The sequence below is a fragment of the Sphaeramia orbicularis genome, chromosome 12 (genome assembly GCF_902148855.1).
Source record: "Sphaeramia orbicularis chromosome 12, fSphaOr1.1, whole genome shotgun sequence".
NCBI classification, from domain to species: Eukaryota; Metazoa; Chordata; class Actinopteri; order Kurtiformes; family Apogonidae; genus Sphaeramia; species Sphaeramia orbicularis.
Genome location: NC_043968.1, coordinates 58,610,974 through 58,628,983, shown reverse-complemented (window position 1 = coordinate 58,628,983; position 18,010 = coordinate 58,610,974). Strand labels below are relative to the sequence as shown.

Genomic DNA, 18,010 nt, shown 5'->3' with positions numbered 1-18,010 from the left:
ACTTTCTCGTAATAGTTTTGCTCATAGTCATTCTCTTCTTTCCATTATAAACAGTCTTTATGGACACTCCAACTATTTTTGAAATCTCCTTTGGTGTGACGAGTGCATTCAGCAAATCACACACTCTTTGACGTTTGCTTTCCTGATTACTCATATGGGCAAAAGTTTCTGAAAAGGTATGGATAATAGTGTTAGGTATGATTATGACATCAATATATGTTTGGTTTCAAAACAACTGACGTAGTGCCTGCTGAGAAAAAACAACTAAATGTTCATTGTAAATTTTGCTTCCCCACCCTGTATATATATATATATATATATATATATATATATATATATATATGTATATATGTGTGTGTGTGTGTGTGTGTGTGTATGTATGTATGTATGTATATATATATATGTATATATGTATGTGTGTGTGTGTGTGTATATATATATATATATATATATATATATATATATATATATATATATATATATATATATATATATATTAACCTCTAAGACTATCCGGGTGTACATATAGTGTGTGTATTGTAAGTTTAGCTAATTTTCCATTGAAACACTGTCCAGTCTTTACTCTCTGTACAAACTGATGGTTTGCACCTGCATCAGGTGGGGTTCAAGAACTTGTTCCATCTGAAACATATTAATCACTGCTGTAATTATCCAATGGAAGACTCTGAACTCTTTGCTTTACTTGTTAAACACATGTAATAGAATAACTGAAGTAAAGAAAATATACAGCAAGCAAACTGACGGTTATATCAAACTGATAGATATTTAAGAAATGAGAAACTACTCTACTGCTACTGCATCATAATAAATAAAAAACGAATTAAATTAAAACAAATTAAATTAATATTTGTATTTACCCCTTTAGTTTTGTTAGCCAAATCGTAACAAAGGAAAGATTTTAGGACTAAAATAAAAATAATACATGAGTTTGCTGACGTGTAAGCCGGGAGGTGACAGGAGGAAAGTCGAAGGTGAGCTTGTTTTCTCTGTTCACTGTAGACCGAAAAAAAATCCGACTTTGGCGGAGGCAGACTGAAATAAACCATGTGTCCCAATAAATACAAATGCTTCAGTCCATATGTAATCAAAGGTCACGCGTGGTCGTGGACTTCACTAAACGGACACACATGCGTCTCTGTGTCTTCCGTCACAGAACTTTTGTCGGTTCCCTCCGCGGGATCCGAGCGGTTAAAACAAGCGCCTCCTTTCCCATTTTGTCCGTGACGTGTTTTGACAACACTAGAGAAACAAAGATGGCGGCGAGCACATCAGCAGGGCAAACTAGGACCAAAGATACTTCATCAGCCTCCGTCCTCTCAAAAGAACAGGACAGTGATGTTTTTCCAGGTGAACTGCAGGACTATGTGGTGGACTTCCTGGAAACGGAGGTCCTCAGCGACCTGAAGTCCCTCAAACATGTAGGATATCTGCTGGACAAACTGAAGAAGGAAAACATCGAGCTGGAGGAACAGGTGATTAAACATCTATGGTGTCAAACACAAACACAGATAAGATAAACCACTGTCAGAGAATACTGAGGGTATAATGGAAGTACTCACATGCAGGCACTGTTCTTTTATTCAGATGTATTTTGGTTCAGCATTATGTTTTTTGCAGCTTTTGTATATTACCTCATCCATATTTCAGGTATAGATAATGTACCTTTCACTCCACTACAGCTGTCTGACATTAAGCAACATATCCTCAGATAGAATATATGACAGAATGCAGCACCACATTCCTAATCTATTTAGCATTATACAATGTATGAACAAGTGGCTCCATGAACAATATCAGAAACCTCCTGACTATATGTATTTGTTAATGGCAAAACAGTGAAGAACACATATAGGTATCCCCACTATCTTCTTCACTCGTACCTCATGCTCCTACGCACCTGTCCTCTGAAGACTTTAGTGTGCACCAACCTCCATACCTTAGTGGCAAAACAGAACATATTAATGACACAGCACTTTTAAAAGACCATTACCACCTAATGGGCTTTTACTCAAAATGCAGTGTTTCTGCATAATTACAGAGGTGAATATTTACCTGTAAACACATTTAATCCAAGTACATACTCACCTCTATCTTGTATTATTACTACTTTTTAGAAAAACATTTCTCTTCACAATGTTTTGGTTCTAAAAATTACAAACTAACGTATTATATCATGATGGAGTGTACTGTCATCCAAAATATATAACACACAAAGCTACGTTACCATACCAACTTTATTTATAATGCACTTCAGGAACTTTACAGCTGGCCAAAGTGCCGTACACCAAACATAAAACAAGGGATTAAATAAGTAGATAAGTAAGTAAAACTAGTGATAACACAGGGTGTAAAGCGGGCTAAGAACAACAAAATACACCATCATAAAAACGAAGACAAATTAAAATCTGATAAAAACAGCATAAAGAAACAGACATGTCACTCATTGATTAAAAGCCAATGAGAAGAAGTGTGTTTTTAGACGTGATTTAAAGACAGGTAGAGACTGAGCCTGCCTAACAACTAAGGGCAACTGGTTCCACAACGTTAGACTATTTTAATCTGACTGCTTCTTTGTTTGTGATCTGTGTCTTTCAGGTATTAAGTGTATCCGATTCTGTCCCTCCTAAAGTGTTTGCAGCTCTGTCTGCAGCTGAGGAGGCCAGATGTTCTCTGGAGGACCTGATGCAGAGAGAGCAAGTCATCTCAGATGAGCTGCAACAGGTACAAGCTTCACTGCCGCTCAAAGATGATGCCAATGATGCCTTGTGCCAAAAACCTGAAATACCTTGAAAGGTCACTTGACTTTAGCAAATCAACCCCAGTGATGTTTGTATTGTAATGCCCAACTTTTCAACAGAGATTAACATGGTCACAGCCTTGTGCGAAAAATGGTTTTGGTCTTGAGAGCTAATTTGTCACATAAATAACAATAAAAGTTACAGATTCTTATTTTAACACCTGGGCAGTTAGTACATATTGTAATATACAGAGTATTAAATGTATTGTGTAACTGTCAGAATGCTGTAATGGTCTTGTTAAAAGACTCTGAATCTGATACAATGGAAATGAAACATAAGTATCTTCACTTAATAATAGTCTATGTTTGGCTCATGTCTTGTAGCATCTACAGAAAGCCCAACCTTATATGGACAATTTTGGACAAGCACTTAACCAAGTGGACATCATTGAGAGACACATGAAATACTTGAGGTGTCTTCAGTATATTGAGGAACTCAGGTATCGTATCATGAGGGAATGTAAAGAAAAGCAAGCGTAAAAATGTTAATCTGCTTTTCTACATGTGTTCTTTGTCGATTGTATTAATGCTCAGTGTTGTGTTTCTGCAGCTCTGCAGTCCAGCAGTGTCTGATGACGAACAGTGTATGGGAGGCCATCAAGGCCGTAGACAACATGGCTGCACTAGTTGCTGGACTAAATGAGTCAAGATGTTCACACCTTCAGAACTTCCTCCGAGAAACACTTCACTTCTGGCACAAGATCATCAAAGACAGATTGGCCAGGTACACCTCCACCTGGTCATCACACACTGTTGAGACTTTACATCCAAAAACCACACCCACGTTCATCTGCAGTTTTAGATGAGAACTACAGAAACTAGACTTGAAGTCTATTTAGCTCAAGTTTATTAAAGCAGTGTTTATTATTAAAATACTGTCAGATTTACTTCAGTGTTCTATATTTACTTTGCCCACAGTGCTGTGTCAGATGTTCCTTTGTGAACAGGTGGGACATTGTGATTTTCCAGTATTTTTGCATAACCTTATCTCATCCATAAGTATCTGTGTGCTATTTGGTGATGCACTAATATCTGCTGCTCTGAATTGGATGCATCTGTGATCATAAATTTGCACATTCTTTGTAGATCAGCTGGAGAGTTGGACACTCCTGTTGACACTTGGTAGAATTTTAGCCTTAGCTACTTTGCCCTGCTTAGAAAATCTTGCCCTTCTAAAATTTCTGCAGCCCATGGTTACACATGTAGGCTTTTGTTTTTGTGGCAGTGTAAAGACCAGTGTCAGCACAGACAGTTTGGTATTTTCCTGAACTTGAAGTCCACTCTGCCTGTCCGTGTGGCATTTGGGTGCCCTCACAGTGGACACGGTGCACAGGAAGGAAGGAGCGGGAGGGAGCTTCATTCAGACAAATCTCTGAAAAGTCATCTGGTCGTGGTCTTAATAGTAGAGGAACAAATTCCCAAAAGGTTTTGGAATTACCTACAGACTACTGTTATGTTTGACTTCTACTTAACAAAATAGATACAAATATTTTACTGCAAAAGTAGTGTTGTTGGATAACTTTTGGATTATTATTTTTTCTTTCCCCAGAACCAAAAATTGTGATAAAGTTCGATTCTTCAAGAAAAACATGAAGTATCTGTGGAAATAATGATCAGAAAGTCACCATGTGAAAGGGTTTCAATAACCCCCGGCTATTTTAATATGTGTCGCTGGCTACTTTCTGCTCTGGAGCCCAGGTCAGGTCTTTTCTGCCGCCCAGCACAAGATTAGAAACCTCCCGCCCGATCGTGAAAAAAAATAAATGCGTGTACGTATGGATCGTGGGGCTTTACATGTATCACCAGATTACTATTACTAGTGACCCCTGCCGGATATATCGTCATTCGTTCACACAGGGAAATGTCAACCTCCGTACAAGGTCAAAGGTCTATTGAGCCGATGAATGTGACCCAGCAATCCCCTGTGTGGACGACACGGAACTACAGCAGGTTTGACCTGGATTGCCGAGGCATCCGCTGTATACAAACATGGCTGAGCATATGCACATGCATGGTCATTTAATATACTGTAGTCTCACTAAGATATCACGTTCTTCATATATGTCTGTAGCTTGAAATGCCAAAAAGCAAAATATGGATTTTGTAAATTATAACTGATCTTTGTAAGATGCAAACTAATAGTTTCTATGTAAACAAATTTCCCTAAATACATAATGAATGACTGTGGTTGGAAATAGAATATGAAATATTTACATTTAAACAGAACAAACCAGCTTCAGGAAACTTTATTGCAAGTTTATACATGGACTGGCAAAAATCCAAAACCAGCTAGTATCCCTTATTAAACCTATATATCTGGAGTAGTAGTTATCAGCATATTTTTACATTTTCAGTTGCAACAGACTTCTCTCCAATCTTCCAGAGCCCATTTGGTGATCAGATATCCCAGTCTGAATTAATTTCACCATCAGATTTATACGAGATCAAGGAGCATGTGTCTATTTATCAAATGACTATCCTTTTAAAGTTGATTTGACCTTCATCAAATATAAAATGTTCTAATATATATATGAATAATACATGAACAAAGAATAATGTAAATGGAGATCACTAGACGTAGTTTGGAGCAAGGTCACTCTTTTTAGTCTTTACCTGTTATGAGGTCTACACTTTGCCTTTTGCAATACAGGCATAGTGCTCTTTTCAGCTTTAAATTTGGTCATAAAACTAGGTGAAATGAGGTATGGATAACAGTCATTTTGCTTGAATGTGGCATAGGGAGGCTTCACCATATACCCTGTATACCCTCAGCGCCCCCTGTATACCCCCCACCAGGGTTTTGACCCTGGACCCCACTGCCCCCAGACCCCTGCCATCTGGAAAGAGCCACCTACTTTTAACAAATAACTGTCTACTCTGAAAATTATTGAAACCCCTGCATGTGTGGCATTTTATGTCCCTAGGCAGTGAATGCTTCAAACAAGAACATCAGCAATATCTCTGACAGTTTTGAAAATACACAATCTTAAACATACAGTGAACACATATTGCAAGCCCAATTCCAAACAAGTTGGGATGTTTAAAACATAAATTAAAACAATATAGAATGATATGCAAAACTCATTATCCCATATTGTGTACATAATAATAACAGATTATGGAGGTATATACAGGATTTAGAGCAACATGATGATGTATTTTTCAGGGAAACCTTGCATATTTCATCAAGAAAATGCTTAACTGCCTACTGCATCCGTTAGAAGAGCCTGAGTGCTGAACTAGCCTATCTGCAGTCCAAACTTTTCACAAAATGAAAACCTTGGCATCATCCAATCCAGTCCAATCCAATCCAATCCAATCCAATCCAATCCAACTTTATTTATAAAGCACTTTAAAACAACCACAGTGGACCAAAGACTAAAAGCACAATAAAAATGAATAAAAGCATTAAAAAACAATAAAATGAAATAAAATCTAATAAATAAAACAAGTTAAAATATGAAAACAGAAACAAAATGTCCAAATTGCAAGAGTGTTAGAAGGCCAAGGAGAACAGGTGGGTTTTAAGAAGAGAGTTAAAAACAGGCAAGGAGGAGGCCTGTCTGATATACAAGGGTAGGTTGTTCCACAGTCTGGGACCAGCAATAACAAAGGCCTGATCTCCTTGGAGCTTGCATGTTGTTCTGGACACCATCAGAACCATGAAACAAAACGTACAACAGAAAAGCCCCAGGACTATTGAGCAGATCTAAACCTATATCAGGCAAGAACAGGGCGACATTCCTCTCCCCAGGCTCAAGCAACTTGTCCATTCAGTTAATCCCTCTGGTGTCATTTACCCCTAATACGACAACCTGTGGCACCAGCACTACAGTGTACCCCCATAGCACCACTACTGGGGTAATTGTATTTAGAGAAGAACATGAAACATATCTTAATTTACTTCCCAATGTTAATACTCTTTGTTATTTTCTTTCATAGTGATTTTGAGAAAGTGTTGACTCAGCTTCACTGGCCGATCCTCTCGCCTCCTGCCCAGTCGCTGACACCCACTGCCAATTCTCAGGAGATCCACAGCCAGCTGGAGGTGCTGGTCTCACAGCTGCTGGCCCTGCAGACCTCGTATCCTTTGATTTGGGCTGGTCTTTGCATTTGATGACAGTAGCAAACGTGAATGGTAGAAGAATGTGAGTGGTATACTACATATAACTGTTGATCTGCTGGTCATAGAGCAAGTAAGGAGTCAACTATTGGAAACAGATGCTAACAAAAATGCTGTGTTCAAAGGTCGATCTTTTGGTTGAGAGTTTAACCTGCATCCACAGACTGATATGACAGCAAAAAATTAAAAAAACAACAACTTTATTTTGCACCCTCCACTCACTTGGGATGGATTTAGGTAAATGCACAGTATATAGCATTTCTAAATGTTTTCAAATGTTACAGCGTAGTTTAATCACACCAGACTCACTAAGTGATTGTGAAGACTCATCTTTTGTCTGAGAAGTTCAATGCTTCACCGCAATCCAATAGTATCACTAGACAGGCACGTGCACAGATAGAGCCCTAGTGAATGAATGAATGAATGAATGATTTATGAATGAATGAATGAATGAATATTCCTGAATGATCTTATACTTAAGGCTTTCTTTTTTTTTTTACTTTATCAGAGAAGTAGTGGTGCTCACACAATCAAAATCTTATGAAGTGTATTTTTTTCATTTCTGGTCAAAATATCTCATCACACTTAAAATAAGACATAATCACCTAAACAGTAACCTTTCAGTGAGATTTAAGAACTCATTTTTAGACAATAAAAAGAAAATCAATTAAGCAAAAAAATCTTGCATATGCAAAAAAAGTGAAAATTATCTTGGTAAGATTTCTTGAAATATGATTTTCAAGATCTGTTGTCTAAAAATAAGTTCTTATATCTCACTGAAAAGTTACCCTTTTGATGATTATGTCTTATTTTAAGTATAATGAGTTTTTTTGAACAGAAATTAGAAAAATACACTCAGTAGGATTTAGATATTTGCAGTGCAAGCACCTGCCCTTTTGCCCTGGATGAGAAAAGTGCCCTTTCTGCTGGAGCCCAGTTGTTTCTTCATTCATCAGTTTTTAAGAATGAATCATACTGTCTCTGTCATCAATTCCCCCAAATGTGTTTGATATCTGACAGGGCTGAAATGTATTTGAGTTCTTGTGAGAATTCCACCCTGACCTGCTCCGCGGCACTCACAAACCCCTCCCCCTTCCTCCCCCTTCCTCCCCCACTTAGTGCTCATGCAGTGCTGAACCAGGCCAGGCCAAACCAACACAGCCTACTCCTCTGACCCGCAGCATTAGACAGACAGGTAATGACAGTGTTTGTGCAATCCCCTGACATTGTTTTGGTGCTAAATTAACTATTAATGCTGCTAAAAACATTACGTCGCTACTGGCCCAACGTTTCCCAAAAGACAAACCAAAAAAAAAAACCTCACGAAAACTGTGATTTCAAAGCTTTGTTCAGCTGTTTATTGGCAATTGTCATGTTTAATGAAGAGAGAGAAGGAGAGAAATAAATAAAGACAGTTTTACTGTTCTACAAATTAGACAAATTCACTAGTTTTGTTTCATTTAAAATCGTAATTATTGAAATGAAGGTATGTCTTAAGTTGAGCTACATGACAGTCTGGTGAGGTATATTGTGGTATATTACTAATGTAATGTTTATGCTTCAACAAAAAAGTGTGTACTGTGTTGCCAGCTTTATAGAGATTCTGTAAGCCACTATTGATTATTATGCCTTTTTTTTTTGGGTTGAGCACCTGCCCCTCAAAATGTCTGTGCACATGCCTGTCACTAGACCTGTGTTAAATGTGTTTACAGGCTGACAGTGATACCCAGGAGCATGTGGGTTTCAAACAAAGTGGTTTTCCAGTGTTTTCTTTCTTTAACTTCTTTAAATTTCAGTGATGACATAATCTCTCAGAGTCCATCGGCCTCCCGTTCAGATGCTCCCTCTGCCTCTCCTCAGTCTCAGGCACCTCCCCTCTGTCTTCCCATCCAGATCATGCTGCTGCCTCTGAGCAGGAGGTTCAGATATCACTTTTATGGGAATCGACAAACCAACTCCCTCAGCAAGGTTTCAGATACACTCAGTACTGATCACATACACATGTAAAAAGCACATAAAGAAGAGAAACCTACAGTCTATTTAGTGTATAGTAAATAGTGGATTTTGTCACCCCAATTCTCTGATATTTAAATGGAATGTTCATTCTTTTGTGGATCTAGTTACATACAATTTGCATAACCCATTGCATACCATTTCTGTAACTTTTTAAAACTGACAATCCAATGTCAGTGTCACTGAGGGCAAGTTAGAATAAAAATAGAATAGAATAGAAAGCCTTTTATTGTCGTTATACAAGTACAACGAGATGTCAAGCTACACCATCATGTGCACACAAAAGTAAGCAAGTAGCAATATATACAATAAGACTAATGTACAAACAATAAAATTAAACACTAAAGACTACAAGAATTTACATAAACTGTACAGTAAAACTAATATAAACTACTGGCTATTAAACTCACATAAATAAATTGTGCCTCAGGCATGTGCAAACCCTGAAGGTGGATAGGCACAGCAGCAGGTATGGGCATAAAGTGGCTAGAGTGACTGGTATGAATAGAGGTAGCAAGGCATTATAACACTTATTTGCAGTATTTAGGTAGCTAGACAGTAAAACTGCAAAGGTTTTCAGTGAAAATATGAAAATAAATAGGATGAGTGAGGGAGTTAGGGAGACAAAAATTGTGAGAGAGGGCATACATGTAATATTAAGGAAAAACTCTGGTTTTCTCGGAGATTAAAGTTGTAAATCTATCACAAAAGACTCCAAAACATTGTCTTGAAGTGGTAGCTTCATGTGACAAAACCCAGAAATTTATGAGGAAAACTCACAAATATTCTTTGACTAAGTGATTAATTAATGAGGAAAAAAACTACAATACTGTCTGAGATCATATAGTCATATATTTGTTGGAAAAAGACAGTAATTTTAGATTGAAGTTGTATATTTATGAAGAAAAATACTTCCTTTAGGTCTCATTTGTTGCTCAGAAGAAAGAATATTTATTTTGTGGATCTGATGTATGATACAAAAACTGAAGTCTTTATTTTCCTCCTCTTTTTTACTTTTCAGCCAGAGTGGTACCTCACACAGGTTCTGATGTGGATGACCTATAGCTCAACATTCCTAGAGGAAAAGATTCAACCTATCCTGGATCGAGCAAGTGCCACCATTAAGGCCAGGGTATGTCAGTCTGGGCACCACTGACTAATTTAGTCCAGTCTGGTTAAGTGTCCAACAGGGATTTTCAATGTCATTTATTCAGACCAAGATACGGTGATTGAAAGAACAGAATAGTATTTATTCCTGCTTGCTCAGTCAGGTCGGCTCTGATGGTCGTATACGTGTGTGTGTTTAGGTGGAGCTGTGCAGAGGTCTCCTGTCTCTGGTTCAGGACAAGGTGGCCGTCGATGCGTCTCGGCTGCTCTATGATGATGGGCTCTTCTGTCACTTGGTGGAGGAGGTGCTGCAGTTTGAGAAGGAGCTGCGGACCCAGCAGTTGTACCCAGCGGCCCTGCCTGGTCTCCTGCACCTCCTGCTCGACGATGCAGTTCTGCAGAAATGGCTCACCATGGAAAAGAAGAGTAAGTCAGCAGTATGAGCGTGTACAGTTGCAGAGTTTTGTTTTAGTTTTACTCCTGTCTGTGTGTCATTTTGATTAATGGTTAATGTCATTTTAATAATTCCATCATGATAAAATCAGGTACTTGCAGTTTTGCTCTGAGACTTTATAAACTTTACACCACTTTAGAGCGGCTGTTTTCAGTGTCTCTTAGTGCCATCTAGTGGCCTCTGGATGCTGTGGTATGGTTCAATGATTTGATTAAACACACACTATGTCATTTCTGCAGTTCAATCCAAACAGTAACAACTTAGTGGTAGGTGATGTAGTGAATTCAAGAAGTTAATAATTATTTCAATCTGAAAATCATACATATTATCACCTTCCTAAAATAATTGCCTAAGGCATGTTGTCAGATTTTTCAAGAAGCACAAAAAACTTAATTGGATATTTAGTATTTGATGATCTAAGCAAAAAAGTCATTTTTGTCAAAAATAACAAGCAATTATTTTAGGAAGTTGTCGATATTGTAGATGTAAAATTGAAGAATGCAGACTGTCAGTCATTCCCAAACTAGTTATTTTTAGATTTAAATATTCTCAAATTCTCAAATGCTTTGCCAGCAAAAAGTACAGATTCTTCATTTTTGTCTCGTTCTGCTCAAATAAGTATAAATAATTAAACTTGCTTAGATTGAAAGATTTTCACTACAACTTTCAAAGACAGGACATATTTGAAACAATGTGAGATTATATATCACTTACTCATTAATTTTGTAAGTGACCATCATGATCTACTCAATGGGTGATCCTCATTTATTTTACAGCTTTGCCAAAGACACAACACCATCATACTCCCAGAAAAAGTCGTGATCACACCAGTTGATCCAAAGTACTAAAACGACACAATTCAATCTAAAGTCACATGTCTAGTCAGATTCAAGTTTGAGAGCCATGTATTGCTGTGTTTCTCCAGTGGCAGTGGAGAAAGTGGATGCCATGTTGTCAGCGGAGGGAGCGTGGACATCTCAGTACAAAGACATCAGTGACATGGACGAGCTAAAGGCTCCGGACTGTGCTGAGACTTTCATGACTCTACTTCAAGTCATCACTGGTGAGACTGATCAGTGCACCTGTTTGGTTTCATGTCATTTACAAAGCCATAACTCTGTCTTTCTTTCTTGCTTTCATTCATTTGTTCTTTCTTTTTATTCAGATCGCTACCGGGCCTTGCCATGTCCATCCGCTCAACTGAAGTTTCTGGAGCTGCAGAGAGAACTTGTAGATGACTTCCGTATTCGACTCACCCAGGTAAAGATTTCACAGACATTTTATTCATGAAGCATCAACGCCCATAAGATAGCAAACACAGGTTCAGAGGCTGACGAAGACTTTAGTGACCAGGGTGAGGCGAAGTGGATTCATTTGCTGGCAATCTTCAACTTTACTGCGAGATTGTGTAAAGTGTTACCCAGTGCAGTTTTTAATATGTAATCTAAGCATTGTTGGTGTAAAAGAAATCCTAAAATTAAAGCTGGAAGTGAGTGATGGAAAGAGCTTGAGCTGGTTTTTCTTGTTTTTGCTCTCCCAGGTGATGAAGGAAGAGTCTCGTTGTCCAATGGGTGTCCGTTATTGTGCCATCCTTAATGCTGTCAATTACATTTCAACTATTCTCGGAGACTGGGAAGACAATGTGGTATGCAGAGTTTACTTAAGTGAAGTTTATATTCATGCTTTTTTGTGACATCATCTGCAGAATATCTGACGCATGCATGTCATGTCCAAATAGATTCATATTTTTGATATAATGAAAGTGTCTTCACTGCTCCCTTTATTCTTTGTTTAGTTTTTCCTGCAGTTGCAGCAGACAGCAGTGTCACTTGGTGAAGAGGCGGTTCTGGGAAACCTGGGGGTGATGGAGATCGGGCGACTGGCGTCCCTGGAGGGTTCTCTGTTCGAAGGTCTCTTAGCTTTGCTGGATCGACTAAAAGCAGATATGATGGGAAGACTACTGGATGGGATAATGAGAGAAATCTCTGAAAAAGCAAAGCCATACTGTCAAGACAGGTAAGATAAGCCTATTAATGAGTAATGGATTAATGCTTTAAAGCTTCTCTCCTGTGACAGCCCAGCACTCACTGACTTACCTATGGAGAAATATGAAGAGTATTGTGCTTTAATTTCCTTTTGTTACTTTTTTAATGAATTTAAATTCAGTCGCTCTGTGTGTTTTGAATTTAGCTCTAATTTGAGATTTTGTTTTGTGAGACCAGAGACGAGCAGAGTTGTAATCTAACTGGAAATAGATGAAAGCCTGACATACTACTTTCTGGGTTCTTTAAAGCCTATAATTTCCTTTAGTTTTTGTAGTTGTGAGACATGCAGCTGGCCATGATTAAATTAAGTGTTACTGAGTTTGGAACTGAACAGAACTCAAAAACAATTACTAATGCAGTTATATTAATAACATTGGATGAAAAGGAATGAAGATAGTTGAAAATCAGACTGTGATGAGATGCCATCTAGTCACTGATTTCTGCAATGGACATGGTGGTTATTTTATAATAATGTGTCATCAGTATAGGAATGGTTTTGTGTTTTGTTTTTTTGTTGTTTTTTTTTTATATTATAGTCAAGTGGTAAAGTACAAATCCAAAATATAATGGGTACAATAACAGAACCCTGTGGAATTCCATGCCTTTATTACTAATTTCCACACAGAATGACCCCCCTGAAAGATAAGAATAAAACCACCTAAATTGTTCTGAAAAGTTATTATTTGCTAATCATTTTTCTGATTTGTGGCTAAAACAGTCTGTCTTTTCTCTTTAGGTGGTTATCCTTACCATCCCAGCAGGACCAGTCCATCATGTCCCTGTCAAGTTCAGCCTGTCCCATGATGCTTTGCGTGAGGGACAGATTATTGAACCTTCATCAGGTCCTCAGTGTTACTCTGTTCCAACTGGCCTGGCAGGGCCTGGCAGAACGGCTGGACAACTTTCTTTACCAGGATGTAAGGAATTAAAACGCACACAAACCACCCATCTGTTTGACATCCCACTGTGTGAATACTTGTTAAGTTTCAGGAGCCTGAAACAGTAATAGGACTAATTTTGATTGGTATTTTATACTTCAGTGCTTTTTGCAGTTTATTACCCATAAGCCATTCATGGCAAATATGATCTTTTGTATCCTGTTCATAAATTTAACTACTTCTACCACTTTTGTACATTACATGCTTTTCTTTCTAGAATGTCCTTTTAATTCCCATGACAGTACAGCAAACAGGTGCCCCAAAGTAATTGCTTGCACTCTATACGAAGAATTTAGTACCCTAGGATTAAGAAAAAATCTTTTATAGAGAGGGTTTACCTAAAAAAAGCACTTGCATAATGATTTTAACTTAATTTATAAATAGTACTCTTCCTCATCAAATTCCCAATTATTCAAGAAAATACCAAACACGTCTATGGAAGGAAGAAACTATTTATGTGGTTGTTCTGGTCATGTTTACTAATCAAAAGTGAACTTGTGTAGTTTTCTATCAGTGCCTTCATCACAAAATATCTGTTTGTCAGGTCATCCTGTCGAATCACTTCAGTGATGGAGGAGCAGCTCAGCTTCATTTTGACATGACCAGAAACCTGTTTCCTTTGTTTGGACACTATTGTAAAAGACCTGAGAATTTTTTTAAACAGTAAGTATGACTGTGTTTCTGTGTTTAACTCTTTAAGTGCCAGACAGTTAAGGGGCTAATAAGCCTTAAAAGTGCCACAGAATTTGGCCGTTTTTCAGTATTTCGCGTCGTTTTTATAATATTTGAAGAATCCTGCAGGAAACCGCTCGGTAACATCCGACCGATTGCTGATTAGATCCAAAACGCACCGGACGCAGCCGATTCATTATTGATCGTAATTTGCATAATTTACAATAATAATAATAATAATAATAATAATAATAATAATAATAATAATAATAATAATCTTTATTTATATAGCACTTTTCATACATTAAAAACTGTAGCACAAAGTGCTTTACATATCAGTTTAAAAATCAGTACCACCCCCCACCCACACCCACCCACTCACCCGCACACACACACACATATACATGCAAACCCACAAGCTCACACATACTTAAGAAGACTGACTGAGCACGGGTAGACCAGAACAAAAATGTACAAGTAAAAGTAAAACATCAGTTTAGGAGGCGCTGTCTCAGGGAGCCATCCGCACCAGGATGCAGCCGCCGACCCCGGCGACCAGGCACCAGCAACACAGCCCCTCATCCCAACTAGTGGGAGAGGGCCCACTGGGACCCCCACCCACCAGAAAGGAGCGGACCCCAGTGAGGGAAGGCGCCACAGCCCCCGGAGTCCACAGCCGCCCCCCGGCATGGAGGGCTCCCTCTGATGAAACACCGGAGAATAAGAAACATTAAAAAGATATAAAAATATTATTCGGTTGCGTGACCTCAAATTACCGTCTGCTTGGTCTCAAAAGGGGGACACAGAAAGAACGTCATCGAAATGTGAGAAAGAAATGGGGGTGGATGGTTTGTTTGTACACAAATATGGCGTGTTCTCCAAAGCCGATCTGATCGGCCCGTGGCACTTTACAGGTTGTTTTCGTAAAGCCGATTTAATCGGCCCATGGCACTGAAAGTGTTAAATAGTGTTTGTTCTTGGTCGTGATGGTCAAATGAAGCCTCATGAATCACCAAGGCTTTCTAGCCCATTGCTTCATTAAAGGTGGGGTAGCAGATCCTGGAAAAACGGTTCAAGCAAGCTACATTTTGAAAATACACAATTCAAAGGACAAACCCCTTTCTTCAGACTTCCCCCCCCAAAGACACACCTCCAGAGTACCGGAACACGCACAATGCTTGTTCCCGAGGGTACATGAGGGCTGCCGACCCCCCCCAGTTGAGTTTGACAGACATTTCACATGTATATATGTGTATGTATGTATGTATATGTATATATGTGTGTGTGTGTGCGTATATATGTGTGTGTGTGCGCGTATATATGTGTGTGTGTGCGCGTATATATGTGTGTGTATATATATATATGTATATATGTGTGTGTGTGTATATATATATTTATGTGTGTGTGTGTGTGTATATATATATATATATATTTATGTGTGTGTGTATATATATGTATATGTAAATATATGTGTGTGTGTGTGTGTGTATATATATATATATATATATATATATATATATGTATATGTATATGTGCAATATCTTGCGTCAAAGCCCTAAAATAGGGAAAATAGTCTGCATTGGTGCTACTCCTAAATCAATACCTCTACTCCTCCAACTTTTCTCCCGCTACTTCTATTTTTTAATTTCACTGACTCCCTAATCTGCAGACCAACTATCTCACCACCTACCTGACAACTCACTACAAACAACAATGCAACCCTCAGTTTGCCGCAAGATATGAAGCGCTTACATGAGAAAGCAATACGTTGAATGAACCAATGATGTAATCTCAGCAAACCAAGGCCTCATTTGTCATCGGTCACATGATTAGCTCATCAGCGATACAAGCTTCGAGTCGGGGCTTCATTTGACACGCCCACTTTTGATCGAGACACACATCGGAGCCTCGGGTCATTTGGCCCATCACTAGTTCTTGGAAAGGATTTTAGTGATTTAATGTAAACAGACATCTGCTGGAATAAAGGTCCATGTGAATACTTTTACCTTACAAAGAGGCTCTACAAGAATGTGGAATCAGATAAAAAGTCACAAACCTGTCTTTGTAAAAATTTTCCATGTGAATTTTTCAATGTGATTGTTGGTGTTGAATAACTTTTAACCTCTGTCTCCTTAGGACATAAACATAACACTGCTACACTGATAACTCAGATACAAATCAGGTTTATATTGGTGGTTACTACTACAGGAAGTATCTGTCATGTACAACTTCCTACTTTACTCACTCAAGATTAAAAAGTATCACCTTTTAGGACTGTAGAACCTCTAACATAGACCTCCATCGGTGCTATATTGAAATCATGCATTTTTTTTTTAATTTAATGATAACTCCATCTACGTTACCCTGTCTGTTCTTTAACTGTACTATCAGATCGGTCGACAAGACTGTAAACATATGTAGAGGTTTTGCCTCCTCTTTCCTCCTCTCTCTGCATCATCCTCTGATACTAGGACATGATCTGTTTCTGGGTCACAGGCAGCGAGGATGGGAGTAGACTTTAATTAGCAGAACTCCAAGTATCTGGATAAACATGTAAGAGCTATTTCAAGACGAGCTGCATAATAACTGTCACCACCTGCTGTCTTCCCACAGTGTTAAAGAAGCATGCATCATTTTATGCCTCAATGTGGGCTCTGCTATTCTTCTGAGGGACCTTCTGAAGGAGTCGGAGGAAGAGACGGGGGACTGGAAAAGTGGGGATCCTTCACCGGAGTCTGCATTAAATGAGTTGGGGGTTTACTGTTTAGCATCATGTGACGTTTTGATTCTCCTCAACCTCAGAGCCTCCTGGCCTGGACAGTAATAATTCCACCTGGTAATATTTATCCATGTGTAACTGATTCAGTCATACATTGTTTGATTTTTCTTACTAAGACATTTTCCTAATTGATTTTGATCTCCTGTAAACAAGGTCATTTTTCAGAGGAATCATTTCCAATTCTGCATTGTCAGCAGTGTCGTTTTTGTCATTGTTATATTCACTCTTTCATGGATTTTATTTTTTAAACCATTTGACTAACGTTTATCATTCACAAATATACGTCATAATCTGTGTTCTTGTGCAATACACATTAAACTCAACTGACCTTCACTGTCCTTACTATCTTTATTATCTTATTATTTCAGACTTTTCACATGACTGTTTAGCTGTTTATGGTGTATTCCTGGATATTCCCATAAAGCATTACAACATTACTGGTAGTAAAAGGAGACTGGACTGATGCAGAGACTAAAATTATTCCTCCGTCTCATCCATGGAATAACATCACAGCCGTTATAGAATGAAAACAGCAATGCAGAAATATTGGCCTTTTTGAACTCATTCTAGCCACAAGTTAAATGCAGTACCTATACCTTTCATTCTCACAAGTAACAAGACAAGTTTTATTAGAATTGGATTTTATTTTTTCCACTTAAGGTTTGGTTGTCATTTTGTTTTTCAGCAGGTCAAGTGGTTCATTTTCATTTAATTTACTGATTATGTTCATGAAAGCTCAGAATTAATTCAAAGGTTATGAGATCAAGAAAAAGTGTTTGGTTTTTTTTTTCCCAGCAAAATTTGTCGTTAACTAAATGTAAAAATAAGTGTCTGTAACCACTGTCACTTGTCAAACTACATGGGTTTTATTGGTGAATTTATGTTAAAAAAGATGACTGTTTTCACTTTCATTACAGAGCCTCTGAACATCCAAAGTATACACATCTGATGCTGCTGAAAACCTGAGAAAATGCCTTTTACCCAAATTATTTCCATGCATTTATAAGATTATTAAATCAAAACTTATCATTTTCTATCAGAAGATTCTTTCAGAGGGTTAA

The 18,010-nt window shown here is 38.1% G+C and overlaps 1 protein-coding gene across 1 annotated transcript; it reads left to right on the top strand.

Annotated features, from left to right (window-relative positions):
• Positions 1 to 1,274: 1,274 nt before the first annotated feature.
• rint1 (RAD50 interactor 1) lies at positions 1,275 to 17,291 on the top strand. The gene is made up of 15 exons (XM_030150649.1): positions 1,275 to 1,493; positions 2,617 to 2,742; positions 3,143 to 3,258; positions 3,369 to 3,542; positions 6,761 to 6,901; positions 8,738 to 8,909; positions 9,976 to 10,086; positions 10,262 to 10,487; positions 11,441 to 11,578; positions 11,681 to 11,775; positions 12,056 to 12,160; positions 12,311 to 12,531; positions 13,297 to 13,477; positions 14,043 to 14,161; positions 16,784 to 17,291. The coding sequence occupies exons 1-15, from the start codon at positions 1,275 to 1,277 to the stop codon at positions 16,992 to 16,994; spliced, it is 2,355 nt and encodes a 784-aa protein (XP_030006509.1). The 3' UTR covers positions 16,995 to 17,291.
• Positions 17,292 to 18,010: the final 719 nt, after the last annotated feature.

Excerpts from the sequence above, each read along its gene's own strand:
- rint1 (XM_030150649.1), top strand. The coding sequence starts at position 1,275 with ATGGCGGCGAGCACATCAGCAGGGCAAACTAGGACCAAAGATACTTCA. Across the intron at positions 10,087-10,261 it reads GTGCCACCATTAAGGCCAGG|GTGGAGCTGTGCAGAGGTCT; the intron begins GTATGTCAGTCT and ends GTGTGTGTTTAG. Across the intron at positions 13,478-14,042 it reads ACAACTTTCTTTACCAGGAT|GTCATCCTGTCGAATCACTT; the intron begins GTAAGGAATTAA and ends TCTGTTTGTCAG.